Raw genomic sequence first — 20,774 nt, 5'->3', positions numbered from 1 at the left:
AATACAGTACTTACAGCCGTCATATATATCCGTGGGGATGTGCACAGCTGTATGGTTGTAGGAAGTGAGGCGGTTTTTGAATGCCGGATCCTCTTGGAATTCAGGTCTGATGCGGTTTTTCCGTCCTTCGGTTTCATTGGCGTAAAGCTGTGGGAGAAATGATTCTGATGTCACGTTACAGGTAAAAAAGATTATTTCTGTCCCGGACCATAAATAGCAGCTGACAGATATGAGTTTTAAAACATATTATCTTTATAATAACCAAGCGATTTAGAATGGTATAAAACAAATTTGCTATGAAAGACAATTTATTTAAATGCAATATTACTCTAATAATCGAGTGCAGACACTCCACCCTTCTAAAAAAACTGAGAAAACATGTTATTTGTAAACATCACGGCAGTGTTATAGCCTTTGTCACACGTTTTTGATTTTAGCTCGTAGAATCTAAATGATGCGGTAATAAAACAAATAAATAAGGGGATAAATAAAGCATTTCTTGCAAGCTACTGAGGCGTGCTAGACCTTCACTTTCATTAATTTTTTACTAAATAAAATGTAATATTCAAATAAAAATAAAACAGTTATATCAGTATCAAAAATATCTTGCTAGTTTTCCTATAAGTATATAGACAGTTTCATTGGATGCACGTGCCTGGCCTGAGGTCAACTTAGGTTAATTGGCTAGTGACCAACAACTTTTTATAAATGATTTAATTTATATTAATATTGATTTATATTAAAATTGAATTGTATCATAATTGTATTAAATAAAAAAAATGTTTAATTTTATTGTATATTACTTTTCATACCTAAAGTATTTGTTGAATGGGTCATGTAACTTCGTTGCAAGGTTACTTTAGTTTACAAAAATTTAAATTAAAACTTAATAAAACATTTCTGTTGAATCAAATACAGTATTGTCCTGAACATTATTGGGGAAAACTTATAAAAAAATGACATTTAAATGTTGCCTCAAAAATAAACTGTGGTGTAACTTTGCTTTGAAAAGTGGTGGGGACAAAGACGACAAAAACAATACTTTAATTGGCTAATCTGCTTTTCGACTCCAGTTCTAACAGTATGTGGTTCCCAAAATGTCATTTGGGGAAGGTCACTTGACTGTTTCGATGCGTTTACACTTAGAAACAATTTATTCTTACGAAAATTAAAATGTAACTTGTTCAATGGTTTATGTGCTTTTGTGCTAAGACACTGCATGCAAAAGCAAGCGTAGTGAGCGCGGATGATGCACGCATTTCATTCTGGCAGCATTTCTGGAGTGTCAGCTCTCTGTCTTCTGCTTATATAACTTACGAGTGAGAGCAATGGGAAATGGTGAGAATGTCCCAACTATCCCACCTGCAAATTATGTCTATGAAAATAACTGAAATAAGTTTACAGCACTAAAATTATAATAATATTAAAAAAGTAAACTAAAATAAAAAATAATTGATATTATTTAGCAATATAAAAAAATAAAAAAATAAATTATAAAATGACAAAAGCAAATACAAAAATTGCTAAAACTTTAACTAAAATCAAGATAAAAAAAAAATTGAAAAAAGATATATATCGATATTAAAACTAAAATTCAATTTATAGTAACTCTGCTTCGTTAAAGTTTAGCCAAGTAAGGTTCTTCTACTGGAAACACAAAATAATACTGGCTATACATAATTTTAACTTGCTAGCTAATGTAACTTACTTGTTATATCTTTTGCTTGTAATCAGAAATGATCTACAGGGACTACACTATTCTTTGCATATGTGTATCGGAAGTTAAGTTTGGGGCACAAAAGTGTGCATGAGCAGTAACACATGTTTATCTTGTTGATTAAAAAACCCCGAAAAAAAACATCACGTTTGCTTTAAAGTGCGCGTGACTGTCCTATATATGTATTTTCACAGAATGAAATGTGCACGCACTTCCTTCTCATCACACATTTTCCTCCAAAACCTAATTGGCAGTCTGACATATCGTACATAGACACAGTTCATATGTCGTCCAGATGCAGATCATTCAGGGAGAAGATACTCCTCATCACTGACTGTTTAAATAACCAATAAATAATATCACAAGTGCATGGTCATAAGTACACAGATGAGCACATGGTTTTCGGCTTTAAAAAACGCTGAGTGCATTTGAAGTTGTTGAATCACGATAATACTCACATTATCCTTGGCATTAAAGTAAACTATATCATCCTCCTGCAAAGAGACGAAAAATAAGAATATCAGATAATGAACGGAAACATTATGTACATGGCAATGCAGCCAGGGCTGTAAAGTTGGCTTGTACAGTAGACCTAACTATTGGTTAAGAAAAAAAAATCAAGTTACATTCTGGGGTCAATCCTGCAACCATTTGGTTACCAGCCAAAATCTTTGGCTACACAACCATGTGTCCTGAGGAAACCTTCCCATCATGCACACAGTATGCATGTTTAAAATTGCCATGCTCTCTCCGGTGTCACGTCCTTAAGCTCCGCCCCTTTGTTTCTCCGTCAGCTCCCCATTAATGTTTCATCCCTCTCACCTGTCCCGTGTCATCTTCCCGCTAGTTCGTGGATTCGTGGATTACCTTTTTCCTTTGTGACATTCGTGTTCGGACTAACCATTATTTATATTTCTCCTGGACCTTGTTTATTTTGTTCCCCTCGTGGAAGTTTTTTGTTTGGATTTCTGTTTTGTTAAGTTGTGTTTCACCCATTGTGGGTTTTAATAAAAGTTTTTTGTTAAGATGCATGACTTCATGTGAAAAGGGCCTAATACTGCCTGCTCCTGGGTTCTCCCTCACACACCATGACAATACCAATCTAATCATGCAGAATACAGAAACATGTGTTCAAAGAATCAGAGCGCCCATAAAGACTGAAAATGGCAAACTGAATGAATGAATCTTTTAATCAAGAAATTAAAAATAAATAAGCATAAAAATACACTACGTATTATTCACTCATCACTGGGAATTTGCTTTGTAGTGCAAAGCAACATGCAAGTGTGCAATGCATTATGGGGGGTTAGAGAAAACAGGGGCGGTTCAGCATTATACCGAAAGCCGCTACAGAGTAGCTTATGTTACGCGGCACATTTTCGTTGTCGGGGTCACATATTTTTTAGACATTCAGAGCATGCGGTGTGTGTGTCTGCCTATAGTGAAAATGAGTCCACGGGAGATATGCAGAATGTGTATCCAGTGAAATCAAATCTTCAGACGAGCGTGGGGAGTGAAATTAGATCTATTAAGCTGCAACACATTCCCTCACCGACACACACAAACTCTGGGGTCAAGAAAGGCCTCGATACAATACGAATATTTATTCATTTATCAATTTATTCATTTTCTCTTGTTTGTTTGAATTTAAGTTAATGAATCTTGATTTCATTTAGTTGAATGTGGTGTCATAATGAAGGCCTCGAATGCACCGGAGCGGTAATATTAAACTGAGGTGTTATCAATTTCAGCAATCTCGTCTGCTGCTGGCGTCTTTATTTGCAATGATCTAATTAAAATCTGCATAACCATCACAAGGTTAAAATATGATGCGAGTCATCTAAGGTTTCCTCGGCTGCCGTAAGTAAACGTATTTGCAAGACACGTATGAAAACAGATTTTAAATTCAAATTTTTAAAGCAGAATTAAGAAAGTTTGATCACGCTGTTCTGTTCGACAAGCCATAAAGATATACTCAGCAATATTGTTTTGCATTTCTCTCATTCTTTGCTTAAAATAATTAATATAAAAGTTGTAAAGGCAAAAAGTTTGTCCAAATAAACTTTAAACCACGAGGTTGTACGATATTTCATAGTTGCACATCTTTAAAGACTTTTCCTTTCAACATTTGCCTTTGGTTAATATACTTTTCTCTAAAGCCGCTTTGAAACAATATATACATTGTGAAAAGAGGAATGTGAAAAAAGACTTCTGACTTCTGAAAGTTTCAAAACATCAAAACGAAAGTGCAGTTCTTTGTGGTGCAGCACCTTGGAAATGTTCAGTTCACCTGAATTTAAAAATCAACTACTTTAAAAAGATCTACTTACTTGGAACTCGTCTTTCCATTGATGCTCCCTTTGGAAATCCTCTGCTGCAGCAGCCAAAGTCTATAAAACAACAACAAATAACCATTTTAATTAGTCTGGCATATCATCAAAGTATCGCCAAAGTAGCTTTGATCAAGATTTAATAAATAAAAAGTAACAACAAAAGACACTGCCATCATCTAACAAGGCACCACCTGCCCTAACCCGATCATTTGCTTCTATATTTTATTCCACGAATCAATAACAAATAAAAGAATGTAACATTAAGATAACAAGCCTCCTCTAGAGGAAAAAAATGAGCAACTATCAAAATCAAGATTCAATGCTAAGAAAAGTAACAGACGGTGACAGACTTTGGTCAAATGACAATCATCTCCAAATTCTCATCCGAAAGAAACAATACAGCTTTGTTGTGGCCAAAAGTGATGATTTTCAAACGTGCGGGCAAAAGGTCTGACATGATGGTGTTCCCCGTTGTAGAAAGGACAGAACAGAACAAAACAGAACGCTCAGGTCTTGGGAGTCGATCTGTCACCCAGAGATCTCAGCAGCTCAACCCACGCTGGCACGCAGAACCTCAGAGCGTTTCCTGCAGGAGACCGTACTGTAACACACTGTGACATTTCCAGAACAAGGAAAGATTCACAACGAGCTCTTTGACACATACGGTATTTTAGAAAGTACAGCGGAAATTGGGGAGTCTTTCACAACAGGATGGGATTCTCGCTAGACATCACCACAGTTAAACACATCACCAAACAAAAATAACTCAAGAAGAATTATCACTCCCAATCCTGTGTAAGAAACACAAAAGTTGGCACAAAGGTTTCCATTTATACATCTTATTCACCTATATTGATGTATGTGGTGAGGAAGGCGGGATGAGAGCTGTGGGGCGGGGCCCGGTGGCGTGAGTGATAGTTGGAATCAGCTGTGCGCACGCCGGTCCCGCATATCCCACGGAGGAAATCGGGAGCATAAAAGGACAAGCGACTGCTGACGAGAAAGGACCGGGCCCGGACATATGTTTTACGTTTGTATTTATGTTCTTGTGGCCGGCAGTCGACTGTGAGCTGGCTGCAGTGTTATTGTTTGTTTATTTTGATTAAAGTTTGTTTAAATGTTGGGCGGTTCCTGCCTCCTACCTTTTATTGAACCTTATTACAATGTATTTTAGCTGACTGGAGTTATGTGTCCAATTGCTTATTGTCGTGGAATCACAAACATTGAGATTTCCAAGCTAGATGTCTTCTGGTGGAGGTGAAAATCGGAGGGTTATGAACAAACAATATTTGGACACACATTAAACAATTTCTCCCTAAAGTGAGATCTATTGATATATAATCTGCATCCGCTTCATCGACTGTTGTTAAGTAAAGCTAAAGTTTAGCCAGTGCTGCAGCAAACACTTATTGTCAGACACCCCTGATGTCCCCCAAGCCATCACTGTTCAACCTGAAGTTCAAGCACCCCGGAAAATCTAGACCTTAAATTTGTCTGCATAATTGCACTCATCCAAATCTCCAAAATCCATTGTAATTATATAAGACAGGCAAATGAGGGCCTGTAAGGTGGGCGTGGGCGCTAACACCCGTTTCCGAATCGTATTTCAGATGCAACCAGCTCCAGGATGCACGGACACAGTAGGATATGTGGTTTTATAACAAATACCTTTACAACAGTGGCAGCTGCCTTCGTAAAAAATGCACGTAGTCTACAATCCTACCCAGACGCTGTGGACGCTGCTCAAACAGAGTGGCGCACACACAAACATACAATTAAACACTCAAGAACAGTAAGTCTGGGATGAGATCCAGCAGTCTTATGCACCTCCTCTGCACAGTCTGGGAACGACTAAAAATACACAGTTTCACACTCAGCCACGATCACATTTACACATGCACTCGGAGCTTAGAGATCTTGTTAGCCCGAGCCCATTCGGACTAACCTTACTTAGAAAACAATGACATAAAAGAATGACATCAAAAAACATGTACATGTTTCTCTTGCTGTAATTATAACGAGCCAATAATGTAGCATCCCAAAGATTCGTCCACATGGCAACAAAATCACACCGCTGCCATAACAACCGCTTCCAGGACGGACTCATTAGTGGCCGAAGGTCATTAGAGGCCCACAAAAGCGAAAGTTCATGGGGGTTCATACTGGAAACCACGGCTGAAGCATTTCTATCGCTCATTATAGAGAATAATCAATTATGTACGATAGAGATAATGGAAGACGGAGGTGAGGGTTGCATTCATTCAGATGTTTTTCATTGAAAATAAAGGCAGGCGAAGGTGGAGGGCTGATGAACTTTAATTTCTGAGAGAACACAAACAGCCAGTCATTGATAAGACAACATCCTGCGATGTCATCGAGACAATATAATGAGTAAAAAGTCACAGAAGATACCCGTAACACGTACGGCCGTATTTATGCTGTACATAGGGGTAAGGGAGAGAGAAAGAAATATGAAATAAGGAAGCAAAGAAAGCCAGGAAGGAATGAAGAAGGAAAGAAATCGGCAAGGGACAATGAAGGATGGAGAAAAGGCAAGGATGGAAGGAAGAAAGGAAGGAAGGAAGTAAGATGGATGTAGGAAAGAAGATGGAAGAAAAAACTAAAAGAAAAAAAGAACAAAAAGAAAGAACAAAATGAAAGAAAGCAGGCGACAAGAAAATAACTTTTTTGCACTATTTCGCCTGTAGTGTCTTTAATTTTTAATAAACTTTCAAACACTTAAGAACACACGTCTAGCAGCTATAAATCAAGCCTGCGCTATGAACCGTGTAGTATTTTTACAGTAACCGCTTTAGTGGCACACACTTAGTGGTCACAGGTTCTGATCCGTTTGGTAATTCAAGACCTTCTTGAGTCTGGAGGTGATTTCAGGACTGATGTCCACAAGCAATAAACCACAGCCACGCTTTCTTGTTCATCCCCACTGATTCCTTCGGCAGATTACAGATGCCACAGTGGAGTAAGTCAATAAACTCACAGGAGGTCTATCAATACCTTCACTCCAATTTAAGAGAAAGAGAGAATGACAGAGGAAAGAGCATGTGATTTTGTGGCATCAACACCTTTTAACCGCCCTGCATCACGTCATACAATCGCGTGGTTTTTATGAAGCCGACGGTGCAGCTGGGGGGAAGCAAGTGATTTTCTTCATAGGAAATCACTATCACAAACTTAAAGTACCTATGTTTGACGACCTGAACAACGACCAGGTAAGCCCAAATTTCAGTTAATCCTTACTTGTAAATAACACTAGCTTTCGTTTAAAGAATGAGCCCTTATTAAATGGATAAAGTCCCCATATAAGTACATTATAAGGAAACAGCTTAAAGTACCAATACAACAACCGCGGAAACCAAAATAAATAGATTTGTTTTTCACCGATATCAAAAATAAAAATGATAACATAAAAGTTTTATGTTCTCAGTTTGTCGCTGCCTCGAGTCACGTTACGTGTTTTCTGTAAAATGAACTTCTATGAAGAACAAGCTTAACGTGAGACTGTTCTTATACATGGAATAAGTGCTTGCTATTTTAACAGTAGCTTGTGTTTATTACAATTAAGATTTAATAGAAATTTGGTTTTACGTGGTCGTTGTTTCAGTATGTCAAGCTGTTTCATTATAATGGACTTTGATGGGGGAGAAAATTTTAAAGCAATATTTATCACTTTATCGGTTTTATCAGGACTCGTTCTTTTAACAGCAGCTAGTGTTCATAACAAGTTTCAACAGCCCACCTGGTCGCTGTTTAGGTACATTAAACCTCGTTAAGCGTTTTAGAAGGACATCCGGCTCGGTTCATCCCAACCACAGATTCAGGTTTACAAGCCATTTTTATCTCTGTTTCATAGACAATGCTGGAAAGTACCTACTTCAAGGACATAAACTTTTGCTACACACTAAAAACACATTTAATCTATTTGAACGATCAAAAATGGCACCAACATAGGTATTTTGAAAATATAGTGAATTCCTTTCGAGAAAATCACTTGCTGCCCACCACCGGCACTTCCCACAGTGCCGTGACGTCACGTGCAAACAACTTACTGCCCAAAATAAATATTCACATGACTATCAGATGTGGGAACCAACACAGATATCCCTGAAGTCTAGATACTCTCTCAAAGAGCCATCACTGTTCAACCCGCTCTGAGAGAGAGAGACGGAGAGAGAGAGAAAGAGAGAGAAAGAGCAATAAGAAAATAATTGAATCAAAGATAGGTGAACGCCCTTAAATATTCTGTTAATCCCCCGAATACACTGCATATCAAACACTGCACATCCATACTATTCTGCTAGGCTAAGTCTATTAAAAAAAGGTCACATTGAAAAGTAAATTGCATTACCTGAATAAAATGTCAGTGCTTGCAGGGCAGAAGCTTTAGATAAAATAACTATAACAGTCGTAACCCAAATATACCAGTGATACTTGCCCTCATGATCCTTTACCACCATCATAACTTATCACAACTTTAAACTTTTAATTGTGTTTCCTATTTTGCAGCCCTTTCCTTACTCAAACTTTTAACAATAAAGGTTGTTTTTTAAAGTATCACCATGCACATTACTGCTGTCATGAACATCACTGCAAGCTTTTTAAAGAATTGAGTTTGTCCCTGAAAACATTTATATTTAAGATATCAGCGAAATGAGAAGTGACAGGGATGCACATCTCTGTCACGACACCAGACTGACAGTCGGAAGATTGAAATGACTGCAGACTAACATTGTGTATTAGCAAGACCAGAAATTCCAAAAAAGTGAAAAAAAGATAATTCAATCTTTCATAGTTTTTAACAAGATTTTAAAAACACTCCCACTTGGTTGATCAAGGCTATGATGTTACAGAGAAACCATAAAATATAGATGCCTAACCATTCACACACAAGGTGTAAAAAGCAAAAAAAACGCAACAAAAGTTCTACTAATCAGCTCTGTGCATCACTTCATTAAGGATTCGAATTAAAAAGATAAAAGAAAAGTAAAAAAGAAATTATGAGTGAATTCAGTTTCAGACTCCCTTCCGCACAATGTAACAGGGAATGAACAACTCAAAGACATCTTTCAAACCTACACCATATCCCCCTGTTATGACCCAAAGCTTATATATTTTTTCTATGCTAGACCAAAGACGAGTGCCTCAGGTCTGTCTGTTTGGAATAAAGGGATTTTGACCAAACTAAAAACTACAGCATGAAGCAGAGGTGAGACACGCATCTTCTGAACGAGCGTCAAGAGAGGCGACACACGGCGGCTATAATATCACAACCATCAATCCTGGATTATTCCAACCATGAAAACAGATGACAGAAGCACAAATAAACCCTGAGCTCACACGGGCGCATTCATCTCCTTTCGCATTTCGCATTAAGCCTCTCATTTGCTCCCAGAATGCAAAGCTGCCTTCTGCGCACAAGCACATTTATTCTGAGCATATCCCAACCACCATAAACAAACCTCAGATTCTTCAAACCTCAGATCTTATTAGAACCTACAATCACATCCCCTGAATCCACACGGGTGACCTCCGTATGCAGTTGGTCCATTATTCCGGGACTAACATTCAACAGACGGTGAAGTGACACAAGCTATAAACTTAACAAGGCCGGAGGTATATTGCTTTCTAATGGGAGACATTGGCTAAGCGTCGTCATTGAGGTGTGAGAGTCGGTCATAAATCCTGTTTGGTCGGGCTCTCCTGGGCAGCGGCAAGATTCATAAATGATTCAAGATCTGATGTGCGTGTCTATTCACAGATGAAGATGTCCTATTCCCGGTAGTGATGGACTACAATGTCAACCCCCGTTCTACTATGGAACCCAGCCAAAGCTATGAAGATGCTTCACATGTACTTATTAATGTCATATTGAATTTTTTTTAAATAAATTTAAGCCTGTGGGCTAGTGGAAAACATAAAATTGCAGTTATTTTTTGAGCAGTGAGCTGCTTAAAGATACAATAATGCTTTGTGGGTGATTGCAAGGGTGTTGTGGTCAAGGCATTATCAATAATGTAAAAATAATCTTAATAATAATAATAATTCAATCAAAAGCAATTATTAGTATTATATATTTAAATTGTTATTTAGATTATTTTTACATAATAATAATAATTCAATCATAATAATACTAGTAATAATAATAATAATACATACAAGGTGTTATTGTAAATAATGCATTTATTATTATCATTGTTATATTATTGTTATTATTGTGAAAGATAGTAACCTCAATAATCTAAATTCTAATACAAATAATATTTTATATAATAAAAGTAATTATAGTTATTTATATTAAATTCATTATTCTTGTTATTCTTGTTATTACTATTATTATTAATGCCTTGACTAGAACACACTAGCAAACACCCACAATTTATGCTTTTATCCTTTATATTACATATTTTATACAGTATATTCTTTGGATGCCAATGCATCGCAAAGATGTTATCCTGTTGTGCTAATTTAATATATAGGCTTTTGAAAACTATGATGCATCTTTGGAATGCCGGATTAACAACGGATTGGACAGAAGTTGCGCAGGAGGAAGTATTACAACAGGATTAACCTTCCACAGTCAACAAGAGATTCTTAAAAAATTGCAAAAGGAATATTCAAATAACCTGGCATCCAGAGATGTCGGGCGTTTACGCTGATGTAACAATGTGGAGAGGTTGTATATTTAATACCAAGGATTTTCCCCAGAGATATTTATGCAGACAACAATGTGGCATTCGAGAAAGGATCTCAACACTGCTTGTCTTTTCCCCAGAGGAGGTGCGAGGAACGATCCAATTACCTGCAAGACATTACATCTGCTCCCATTATTTAAGGGGCATAATGGTTAAACGCGGCAGTCAGCGTAATAGGCAGATGCTTCTGCGTGATACTTGATTGGAAATAACCTCTTGACCAATAATAACATGGCCACTGCAAAGTGCAATTTGGGTCGCAAAAGCTCAGCGCAATTTGACTGAACCTTTTCAATTCTCAAGGTGATTCGCTCTTCATGTGCATTACTGCCAGATACTCTCATGCATGTTTGGAGAGGACATTAAACTAATTTTTCACACACATCTGTCAAGCATCTTAAAAGCAGTCTACCAGACTTTCAGGGTAAGTTCATCCCAAATTCAAATTAGTGTGATTTTTTACTCACCCACATGAGTTTTAACCAGCTTTGAGACAAATAAAGATATTAAGGTGACATCCGAGAGATTTCCAGGCCTCCTCATAGACATAAGGGAAATAGTTGTTGTCAAGGTCCAGAAAAGTACAAAAGACATCGTTCAATTAGTCCATTCCGCTCATAGTGGCTCAATATAATTTTTTGCAGGGATGAGAATCCTTTATGTGCCAAAACAAGCCAAAATAACGACTTTAATCAATATATTCTTTAGTCTGTATTTAGTCATATATTCAGTCTATGGTCTGCATTCATGAGAGCACTTCGACCAATTTAACGCTGTCTTTAGTACTTTTCTGTAGCTTGACAACCACTCTTACCATGATGTCTGGAGGCCTGGAAATCTAAATATCTTTATTTGTGCTCCGAAGACGCCAGAAGGTCTCTAAACATGTTGAATAAAAAGGTGAGTAAAAAAAATCACACAAATTTGATTTTGGGTGGACTTACCTTTAAGAATTTTTTAAAAGATAGATAAAAATATATATCATGAGCCAAACTAGTTATGTGCAATGAACAAGCTTAAAAAGTAAAATATAAAGTCGTTCCTGTTCCAAAAATAATAGAATACAGGTTTGGAACGACATGACATAGTTTTTACTTTTTGTGTGAATGTCGTTCAATGAATATTTAACATTTCCAAATTTAATAAATTCCCCGAATAATATTGTGCAAAATAAAAACTGCATATTGTTCTAAAGTTGAGGTTTGTGAAAAGTTGTTTATCTTCTTTTTTTTGCTTGCTTTTGCTTATTTTTCAACATTTGATGATGAACAAAAGCTCAACTCTACATTTAAAAAAGTAAATAAATCAAACCCGATTTACGATCCCATGAGCAACGCTCTGTTTTTAGAAAACCTTGCCCAGCAGCAGTACAGTTCATTTCCCACGCTCTCAGCGGCAAGCTGCATAATCAAACATGTATTTGATGCATATGGATGGAGATTCATTCAAACAGAGACGTCACATCCATCACGATCTCATTGCCCTCACCAGCGGGCCTCTGGCTACCTTCACACACATGCCGTTATTGACAGCCTCTCGCTAATGAAGAAGCCGATAGGCTGAAGCCCAAAGACAAATACGTCCCTCGAGTCCAGCTCGCCTGAAAATCAATGGTCCATTTACAACGGCCTGCATCCTGTGACACCACCGACCAATTTATACCCACAGACATTATCTTAAATCAACCTAAACCGTGTAAAACTCTTACACTAATGAAAACCCCCAAATTACTCCTAGGTTCAAGAATTTCATTAGAATAAAAGCCTTGACTTGACTTTTAGATGTAATTACAATGTATCCATCCAAATATTACATTGTTACTGCAGAGAAAAACAAAACCTGTAGTGTTTTAAGAGAACAATAAATACAATTTATTAGATTGAAACATAAATAGTGTATAAACAAATACAATTTACTTGCATCATTATTTTTACTACATATTTCCATCCACATATCCAGCAAACCTTTAAAAGCCTAAAATGGTTTGAGTATTAAAGCAGCTTGGCAATACCTGCGGTAAACAAAGCCGCAAATGTGTTAACTATTTCTCCAAGCAATGAGGTTAAAGGGAGAGAAAAAGATAAGTAAACCTTTTCTCATCTCACATAGATATCTTCTAGAGTTCCAGAAGAGCTCTTACTAATGTCACAAACTGTGCTCAGTCTTGCCAAGATATGAGTCTGTAAACAACCACCCAAATATGGTATCCGTGTTTATTTCACAGCTCTATTATCTTACTGGTATATCAACAATTGTCCCATTTGTTACTATTTTTGTGCATTCTAGACCATCTTCCATCCAAAAAGCCACAATGAGAATAAAAACAATTCATCCATAAAAGGATCTGAGAAGTCAAAAGAGAGAGAAAGAGAGCTATAGACAGCCTTTGGTTCAGATCCTAGACGCGTGTAAATTGAAGGAGGCTGAGAATGCAAAGCATCCAATTTGGCGCATTGGCCAATAGAAGTGAAAGTGGGGGTATTAGAGGGAAGGATTTATGGGTCTGTCTGTGGCCTAACGCAGCTCTGGGGATAGATTCCCTCATTCCAGTGGCCTTTCACAAAGGCCAGAAAACACTGGTGGGGGCAATAAAGACCACCACCGATGGGTTATTACTCTGTGACGCGAGCATGTTCTCATTTATCTCATGATTGCAAAATGTCGCACTAACACACATGACCCTTCTGCACTCACCCCAAGACACACACTCGGACACAATGATATAATTACAGATGATACAAATACTCAGTAAGTGACCCCAATGTAATGCTACAGATTCAATTAGGTGATTTTCAATCTGCTGATGTGTGAAAAACATGGGATTAAATGTTTGTACACATATTTAATATAAGGGCGTGGTGTGTATATTTACATGTAAAGTATATACAGTATGAATGGCTACACACACATACATATGTATATAATATTTACATAAATATATATAAATGTATATTTTTCATTATATATATATTTTCATTAACATACATATATATTTCACTCATAATTCTTAAATGTATGGGTAGTTGACAAATAAACAGCACATTTGTCCTATGGTGTGACAGCAACAGTTAAAGGGGTCATAAGGCACGGTTAAAACTACTATTATTACATATTAATATATGTAATGCAATGTGTAAACACGATTTAAGGTTAAAAACGCTGTATTTTCCACATACCGTGCATGTTTGTATCTTCTCATTGCCACGTCTCTCTGAAACGCGCAGATATTTTACAAAGCTCATCGCTCTGAAAAGCTCTGTGCTATGATTGGACAGTTAACCAGTGTGTAGTGGTTGGTCGAATACTGCAATGTGCGACAGAAATGTAACGCCTCTTACCATATTTGGAACATCAGGTTGCTTATACATTTGGGCGGTCTTAGTCAAATCATACCACGAACTGGCGTAGATTCGTGGGGGTGTGGTTACACGAGGCGTTTAAGGCATATCTGGGGGAAAATTCGCTATTAGATGCATCTTTTGTTCGGACACTTCCATTTTAGCTATTTTACGTGTCTAATACATGCTTGGGCAACTTATAACACACCACAGACACAGAAAAACATGTATTCGCACCATATGACCCCTTTAAGAAGAAAACGGATGTGTTTTTTTACGTGGGCTGGATCACTCATATACAAAAATCTAAAACACAAATATCAAACTAAAAAACTGCATAGCAACACCCTAGCAACCACAAATTTCTTGCATTGTGCCAGTATCTTTTGCAAGGTTTAGCACCATATACAACTTTTGTAGAAACACATTTTTCTCTGTTTCTTGGCACAGAAAAAGAAAAATTCCCGAAGGGTAGCCGTCTGAAATCCTCCACATACGTGTCGCTCCCTATATAAACACAACAATCAAGTGTTCTTGGGCCGATAACATGTCAGTTAATGAGAATCTGAGCTGTGAATTGACAACTCTATCAGGGAGCTTGAAAATAACCAAGAATGTAACGCAGATGTCACACCGAGCCTTCTGAGCTTATTAAAAACCCTCTGCACACAGCGTGCTTTGATACGAAACTGCTGGCCTCATGCACAGACATCAAACTGTAATCATTTAAGAACAAGCCCATCTGCCTGCACAAGAAGTCCTACAACACTTGCAATTCTCACAGAAACGCATGAGGTGAATCAGAAAACAATACAAATCTATGAGGTTTCTTAAAAATGATTCGTGTGCCTAAAAGTTTAAAAAAATTGACGTTGTGCATATTCTGTGTATAATACTGGGTCGGACTGTGTAATCGTGATGGAGTCGTGCAGCTAATACGCTGTGTGTAAAGCGAGTGGACGTTCCTCTGGGCCGCTGCGTTTGATGTGAAGAATATTCACAGGAGAACGAAGCGCAACATCTGCTCCAGACACACAGATTCTGTAATCAACCGCACTCATTATGAGAACACACGCACAAAAACACACACATACCTGGATGCAAGCTGATGTCCGACACACATGCAGTGCGATGAGACGCCAATAAACTTTCGTATATAACAGTGCTGAAAATAGAGCTCATGTGCTGGCTGATAGACGTTATATTACAAAGCCGAGATCACAGTCTGACAGACAAGTGTGAAAATGTCCAGATATATGTTGGAGAGAACGGAGGCATCTGCAGCGTGTTGAGCTGGATCTTGTAACCTATTTCGAGCTTACAAATAAGAACAATTTCATACATTAATTATGATTGAACGTACACAATGGCTATTGGGTAACATTTTGCCCAACAAACAGTCTGTGACATTAGGTAAAAACATAAGTTGTAGAAGCGAATAATATTGTTTACTGATCTTTAAAAGAGTAACCTTTAAAAAAAACAATGGTCTTGTGGCTTCCTCTTGTGCCATTTGTCTTTACCTAAGGACATATTTCACCCAAAGGTGAGGAATTCCAATCGGAGACTGAAGGGTCACACTTCAGCACTGTTTAATGATCTGACAATAGAGGAAACAGGTTGTCTGGGTGCATGCGCAAGGGAAAGAGAAAATGTTTCAAGTGTCAAACAAACAACATGAAGATGAACCTAGAAACGTATAGAGACAACATTTTTCTCCCAAGCCAACCTTACATGACTGATTACTCTTTCATTCTGTGTGCATGTTTCTCTCTCTCTCACAATCACACACACATAAATGTGATTTAATATCAATTATTCAGCAGTTAATTACCTTTTATATAACTCTTAGAAACAGTCAACTCTTACAAAACAGTTAGACACACACACACACACACAAATACGTGCAAAACATTAATAATTCAGTTTGACGAACAAGACACAAACCCCAGCGCCCATTATCAAACTGAAATAACACACCCAGACATCATAAAGACAAACACAACAGCTGAGGACAAAAATCCTGTTTGTAAGATGTCCTTGCTGGCAAACAAAAGCAACAAGCAAACACCAACACACCTTGGGCAATTAACAAAAAAAGACACAAATGTTCCTAGACATTTGTCGGGATTTTGAGACTGTCAGCTGCCCCCCTATAGTAAAATGGAGAAGCGCATTACACTACGGTTGGAATTGTCCCACTTTTTAACAAAAGCTTTAGTGCACACCCGGCCTTGATCTCTCCCAGGTTCATGAAGCAATCATCTGTTAAATTCTCTGCACAGACTTGAATATTCGGATTGTGCTGTTCTGGAACAGTATTGTTAATAAAATGTAACCATTCGTTTTTCATCTTTTGGAAGGGCAAACAAAGAGGGTTTCTTTTTGCAATGAAACACACAGTGTCTGCGGTGGAGACAAAGATACAATGAATTCTACAAGTACACCCACTGTAGGCGGTCTTAGTCAAGTCAGACCACGAACTGACGTAGATTTGTGGAGGTGTGGTTACACGAGGCGTTTCAAGCGGGTCAGTGTGAGCATTCACTTTTAGATAGAATGCATATTTTGTTCCAACACTTTAATTTTAGCAATTTTACTTGTCTAATACATACATGTGCAACTTATAACACACATAAGTTGTACTATATCGATATACATACTTAATATATACACTTATATTTACAAATAATTTATATGAAGAGTTCAGATTCAAACGTGGTTGTGCATTTATATATACATATAAATATACACGGCACACGGCACACATATATTATATAAACACAAACATTTATTTTTTCAACATTTATTTTTTATACACACTTTGTCATTCATGGATCCAGAGACAGAATTAAAAACCAGAACATTCATTAAACATTTGAAAGAAAAACACTGGATGACTTTATCAGATGAAATTCCTTTATGAAGCTATCCATTTCTCCCTCTCTCACACACATACACAATCTGTCCCGGTGCACAGCGTGTAACAATGATCTAGCTATTCTCAAACAAACGCTTCGCATTTATTATTTATAAAAACATGAAAGAGGTGAATTATTCACTGTGATTTCTCTGAAGATAACAATTACTTTAAAATGACAATTTCCTCAGCCTGACAAAATGCAGAATTGCTGGAATGCCATGACTAGAAGCCATTTTTGTTCCGTACATTTCGGACACACAAGCATCAATTCTGGCTGTATAATGTCAACAAGCTAGGGACGGGAGATATGGCCCTAAAACTCTATCACAATATTTTCTGGTATGTGATGCGATAACGATACAAACGACGATATAACTAGAACACCATCCACCGCTGTTTTTTGCTAGAAGTGATAGTAGCTTCATATAGTCGAGAGCCTCAGAAACACAAACATTAGTCAAAAAGTAAAACTTACCCCACATCAAACAGGCTCCTAAAATATACCTACGGTATTTTTTTTGATATAAAATATAATGGTGACATTCGACTTTAAAAGGTTGTATTAAAGAAAGTATTAAATTAACTAAAACCCCATCTTGCCATACCTAAACTGTATACAGCCTATTGTTGGGTGGAAACGATCGCAAAACGCTGTCAATCACTCTCTCCTGAATTGTGTGACCTTCTCTTCTCACAGAAACATATACTGTAAAACAACCGAAAAATGAGGATAAGAGAAATCGAATTAAATAATCTACACTGTCATACGCTCATAAATGTATTTAAAAAGACGTAATACAACCTTGTTTTGTGTACTGGATGTAAACAGGAAGCAGTGCGATGCGAGCTGTGTCGCTATCAAAGCAAATGTGGACGCACCGGACGCACCGTATAGGCATCCTGTTTAAAACAGGCAAGAAATCATATTAAAGTATTTTGAAAGTGTTTTTGCCAAACTAAATGTTTCAGTGTTTTAATGCATTATGACTATCAATAAATACTCAACAAACTAATTAAATAGAACAAAAAGGAAATTAAACATTACGTCGGGTGCATCTACTATACAGTGCCATCCTTCACAAGCTCCTCTTTTAGTGCAAACTCTTTCTCAAGTCCGCCCACCGCTATACACGTTTTCGCTCTGCACAGGCTGTGAATGGGTCTCACAAAGAAATACGACATTAACTAAGACTTATCATTTATATCGCGGGGAGACCAATTCCTATCGTGGGGAGAATTTCTAACGGTATATCGAACACGATATAACATCGCCATCCCTACAACACGGTCTCCTCAAACAAACAGATAGATTGTAAAAATCTGTACATCCTCCCCGCAGAGCCAAGAAATGTCCATTAATTAAGCAGTAAATCTCACCAGAAACAACAGTCAGACCAAACTGACGAACATGTGCAGTCTAGAGAAGATAATTGTACAAAAAATCTACTCATCCCACAAATGGAAGAAATGCCTTTTAATTAGTCAGTGAAGAATTTACTAGCCGGGAAAGTTGAGCTGTGGGCGTGCGCAACAAACAGCAACATACGAAGTGACGTCTGGTCATGGTGATGGTGATGCATTGGAAATAATTTGGAGTCATGGGATTTATGGAACACACACAAGGAGGAGATGACTCTCCGGAGCCCAGCGGGCGATATGCCCACTTCAGAGCGCGACCCGCTGGTTACCGACACTTCCCGGGATGAACGTGGCAGGTTGGAAGCTGGTTATCTTAGCTAAAGTGTAGATCGAGAGGAGGGGAGGGCTAATAAATAATGCATATCGAGCATGACAGCCTCAAACACGGGTCCAAGACCAGACTTGTCTCAGACAACAGGCCAATGGATCTATAAACTTAGACAAATGTGCATGCACATAAAGGTACGCTATAGTGAAATTTACAGTTGAACATCAACTAACAAAACCGTTTTATCCCTGTTAAGAAAACGTCTTGGTTACGTATGTAACCTCAGTTCCCTGATGGAGGGAACGAGACGTTGTGTCGAGAACGACAGATGGGGTTCGCCCTTGAGAACCAATCAACTCTGACTACTATAGAAAAGGCCAATGAAATTTGGCGAATGCAATTTGCATGCCGGGCTCCGCCCCCGGAAATCCGGTATAAAAGGAGGCCGGCGTGCAGCATTCACTTACCTTTGTTCTGAAGAGCCTGAGACCTCTCAAACTGCAGCAGAATACGATACGTGTTCGTGGCATAAGGGACACAACGTCTCGTTCCCTCCATCAGGGAACTGAGGTTACATACGTAACCAAGACGTTCCCTTTCTGTCGGTCTCTCGACGTTGTGTCGAGAACGACAGATGGGGTTGCCTATGGAAAACGCCACAACGCTGTATCGCGTCACAATCTCTAGCGAAGCGACGGTAACAAGCCTGGGCGTGTCATCTCGAAGCTTTCGTGAGACTGTAACCTTCCAGTGTGGTGGTCGGGGGGTTCCAGAGCTTTCTTGGAGAAAGATGGGTACAGCCCTGACCGGTAACTTTCACGGACGGGGCCTTAGCTCTCTATAGGCGAGAGGCCATCCAGATCAGTTTACACCGGGTAAGCGCGACTCTTAATCAGAGAAGCGCTACAGAGGCCACCTCCTACCCGTGGGGAGGAATATGGTGGATATAGGTATGGTCTCGTCCTTGGAGGAGAACGCATGGAACGTGCGGACTGAGTAGTTAACCGCGAGGTGGAGGCCCACCTGGGGAAGCTCATGGGTTACCAGGAGTGGGAACCATTCTCATGAGGATACATCAGACGGAACAGCCCACGGAGGGGGTGTTACAGACGTCCGGTAGCACTAGGTCCGGTTAGAGCTATCTGTGATAGCTCACATGGTATCCCGGCCTAAGGGGGAAGGCTGCTCTGCCCAGCCAGCCCCCAGGGGGTGCTTGTTTGGTGATGGATGGAATGCCTATTCTTAACCAGTGTCTGGGTAAGAAGGGAGGCTGGTGAGGTACCAGTTTCTTAGCGATGTGTTCGGGTAAGAAGAAAAGGTAAATAGCACACTGACCCAACCTGTTAGAGGGTGGAAAGGTGCTTTCGCAGGCATACGCCCCCCCGGATGCCAGTCCTACATGTCGCCACGCAGGACGTGGGCTGACACCGGGTTTACGCGAAGGTTGTTAACCCTTGCGAAGGTGTTTGGGCATAGCCCAACCCGCAGCTCTACAGATGTCTGCTAGAGAGGCGCTTCTGCCAGTGTCCAGGAGGTGGCTAAACTCCGTGTGGAGTGAGCCCTCACTGCCAATGGGCATGGGAGATTCTGAGATCGGAATGCCGTCGTAACGGCGTCCACGACCCAGTGCGCCAGCCTCTGTTTGGAGACAGCCTTCCCCTTCTGCTGTCCTCCAACAGACACGGAGCTGGTCAGAGCTTCAGAGCTCTGCATGCGGTCCAGTACGTACTGGACACAACACTAATCGGGTTGGGTCTTCCTCCCCTATGGGGAGCGCCTGCAAGTTCACCACTTGGCCCCGGAGGGAGTAGTGGGAACTTCTTGGGCACGCATCCGGGCCTGGGTCTCAAGATAACGTGAGAGTTTCCAGGGCCGAGTTTAAGGCAATCCAGGGACACGGAGGATGCTCGGTGGTCCCCTACCCTCTTGAAAGAAGTGAGCGCCGTCAGGAGGGCCGTCTTACTCTATGAGGAAGATCGGAACCTCCGAGGGGCTCTTTGGGGGGCCCTGAGGCTCCCCAGGACCACTTAGGGTCCCAAGAGGGTATGGAGCGGAGATGAGGCGGA

The 20,774-nt window shown here is 39.2% G+C and overlaps 1 protein-coding gene across 1 annotated transcript in view; it reads right to left on the bottom strand.

The window, feature by feature from the left end:
* The window catches only part of LOC130435603 (voltage-dependent calcium channel subunit alpha-2/delta-1), a 90,471-nt gene that overhangs the window by 52,458 nt on the left and 17,239 nt on the right, over positions 1-20,774 (bottom strand). Inside the window, exons 4-6 of the mRNA XM_056766351.1 lie at positions 4,048-4,107; positions 2,176-2,211; positions 15-147 (exon numbers count right to left, since the gene is read on the bottom strand). Of these exons, the coding sequence (XP_056622329.1) occupies positions 15-147; positions 2,176-2,211; positions 4,048-4,107 (229 nt within the window). The remainder of the gene's footprint in view (positions 1-14; positions 148-2,175; positions 2,212-4,047; positions 4,108-20,774) is intronic.

Source organism: Triplophysa dalaica, chromosome 14 (genome assembly GCF_015846415.1).
Source record: "Triplophysa dalaica isolate WHDGS20190420 chromosome 14, ASM1584641v1, whole genome shotgun sequence".
Classification (NCBI taxonomy): Eukaryota; Metazoa; Chordata; class Actinopteri; order Cypriniformes; family Nemacheilidae; genus Triplophysa; species Triplophysa dalaica.
The sequence above is the reverse complement of the archived record's forward strand: the minus strand, read 5'-3'. Positions and strand labels throughout refer to the sequence as shown.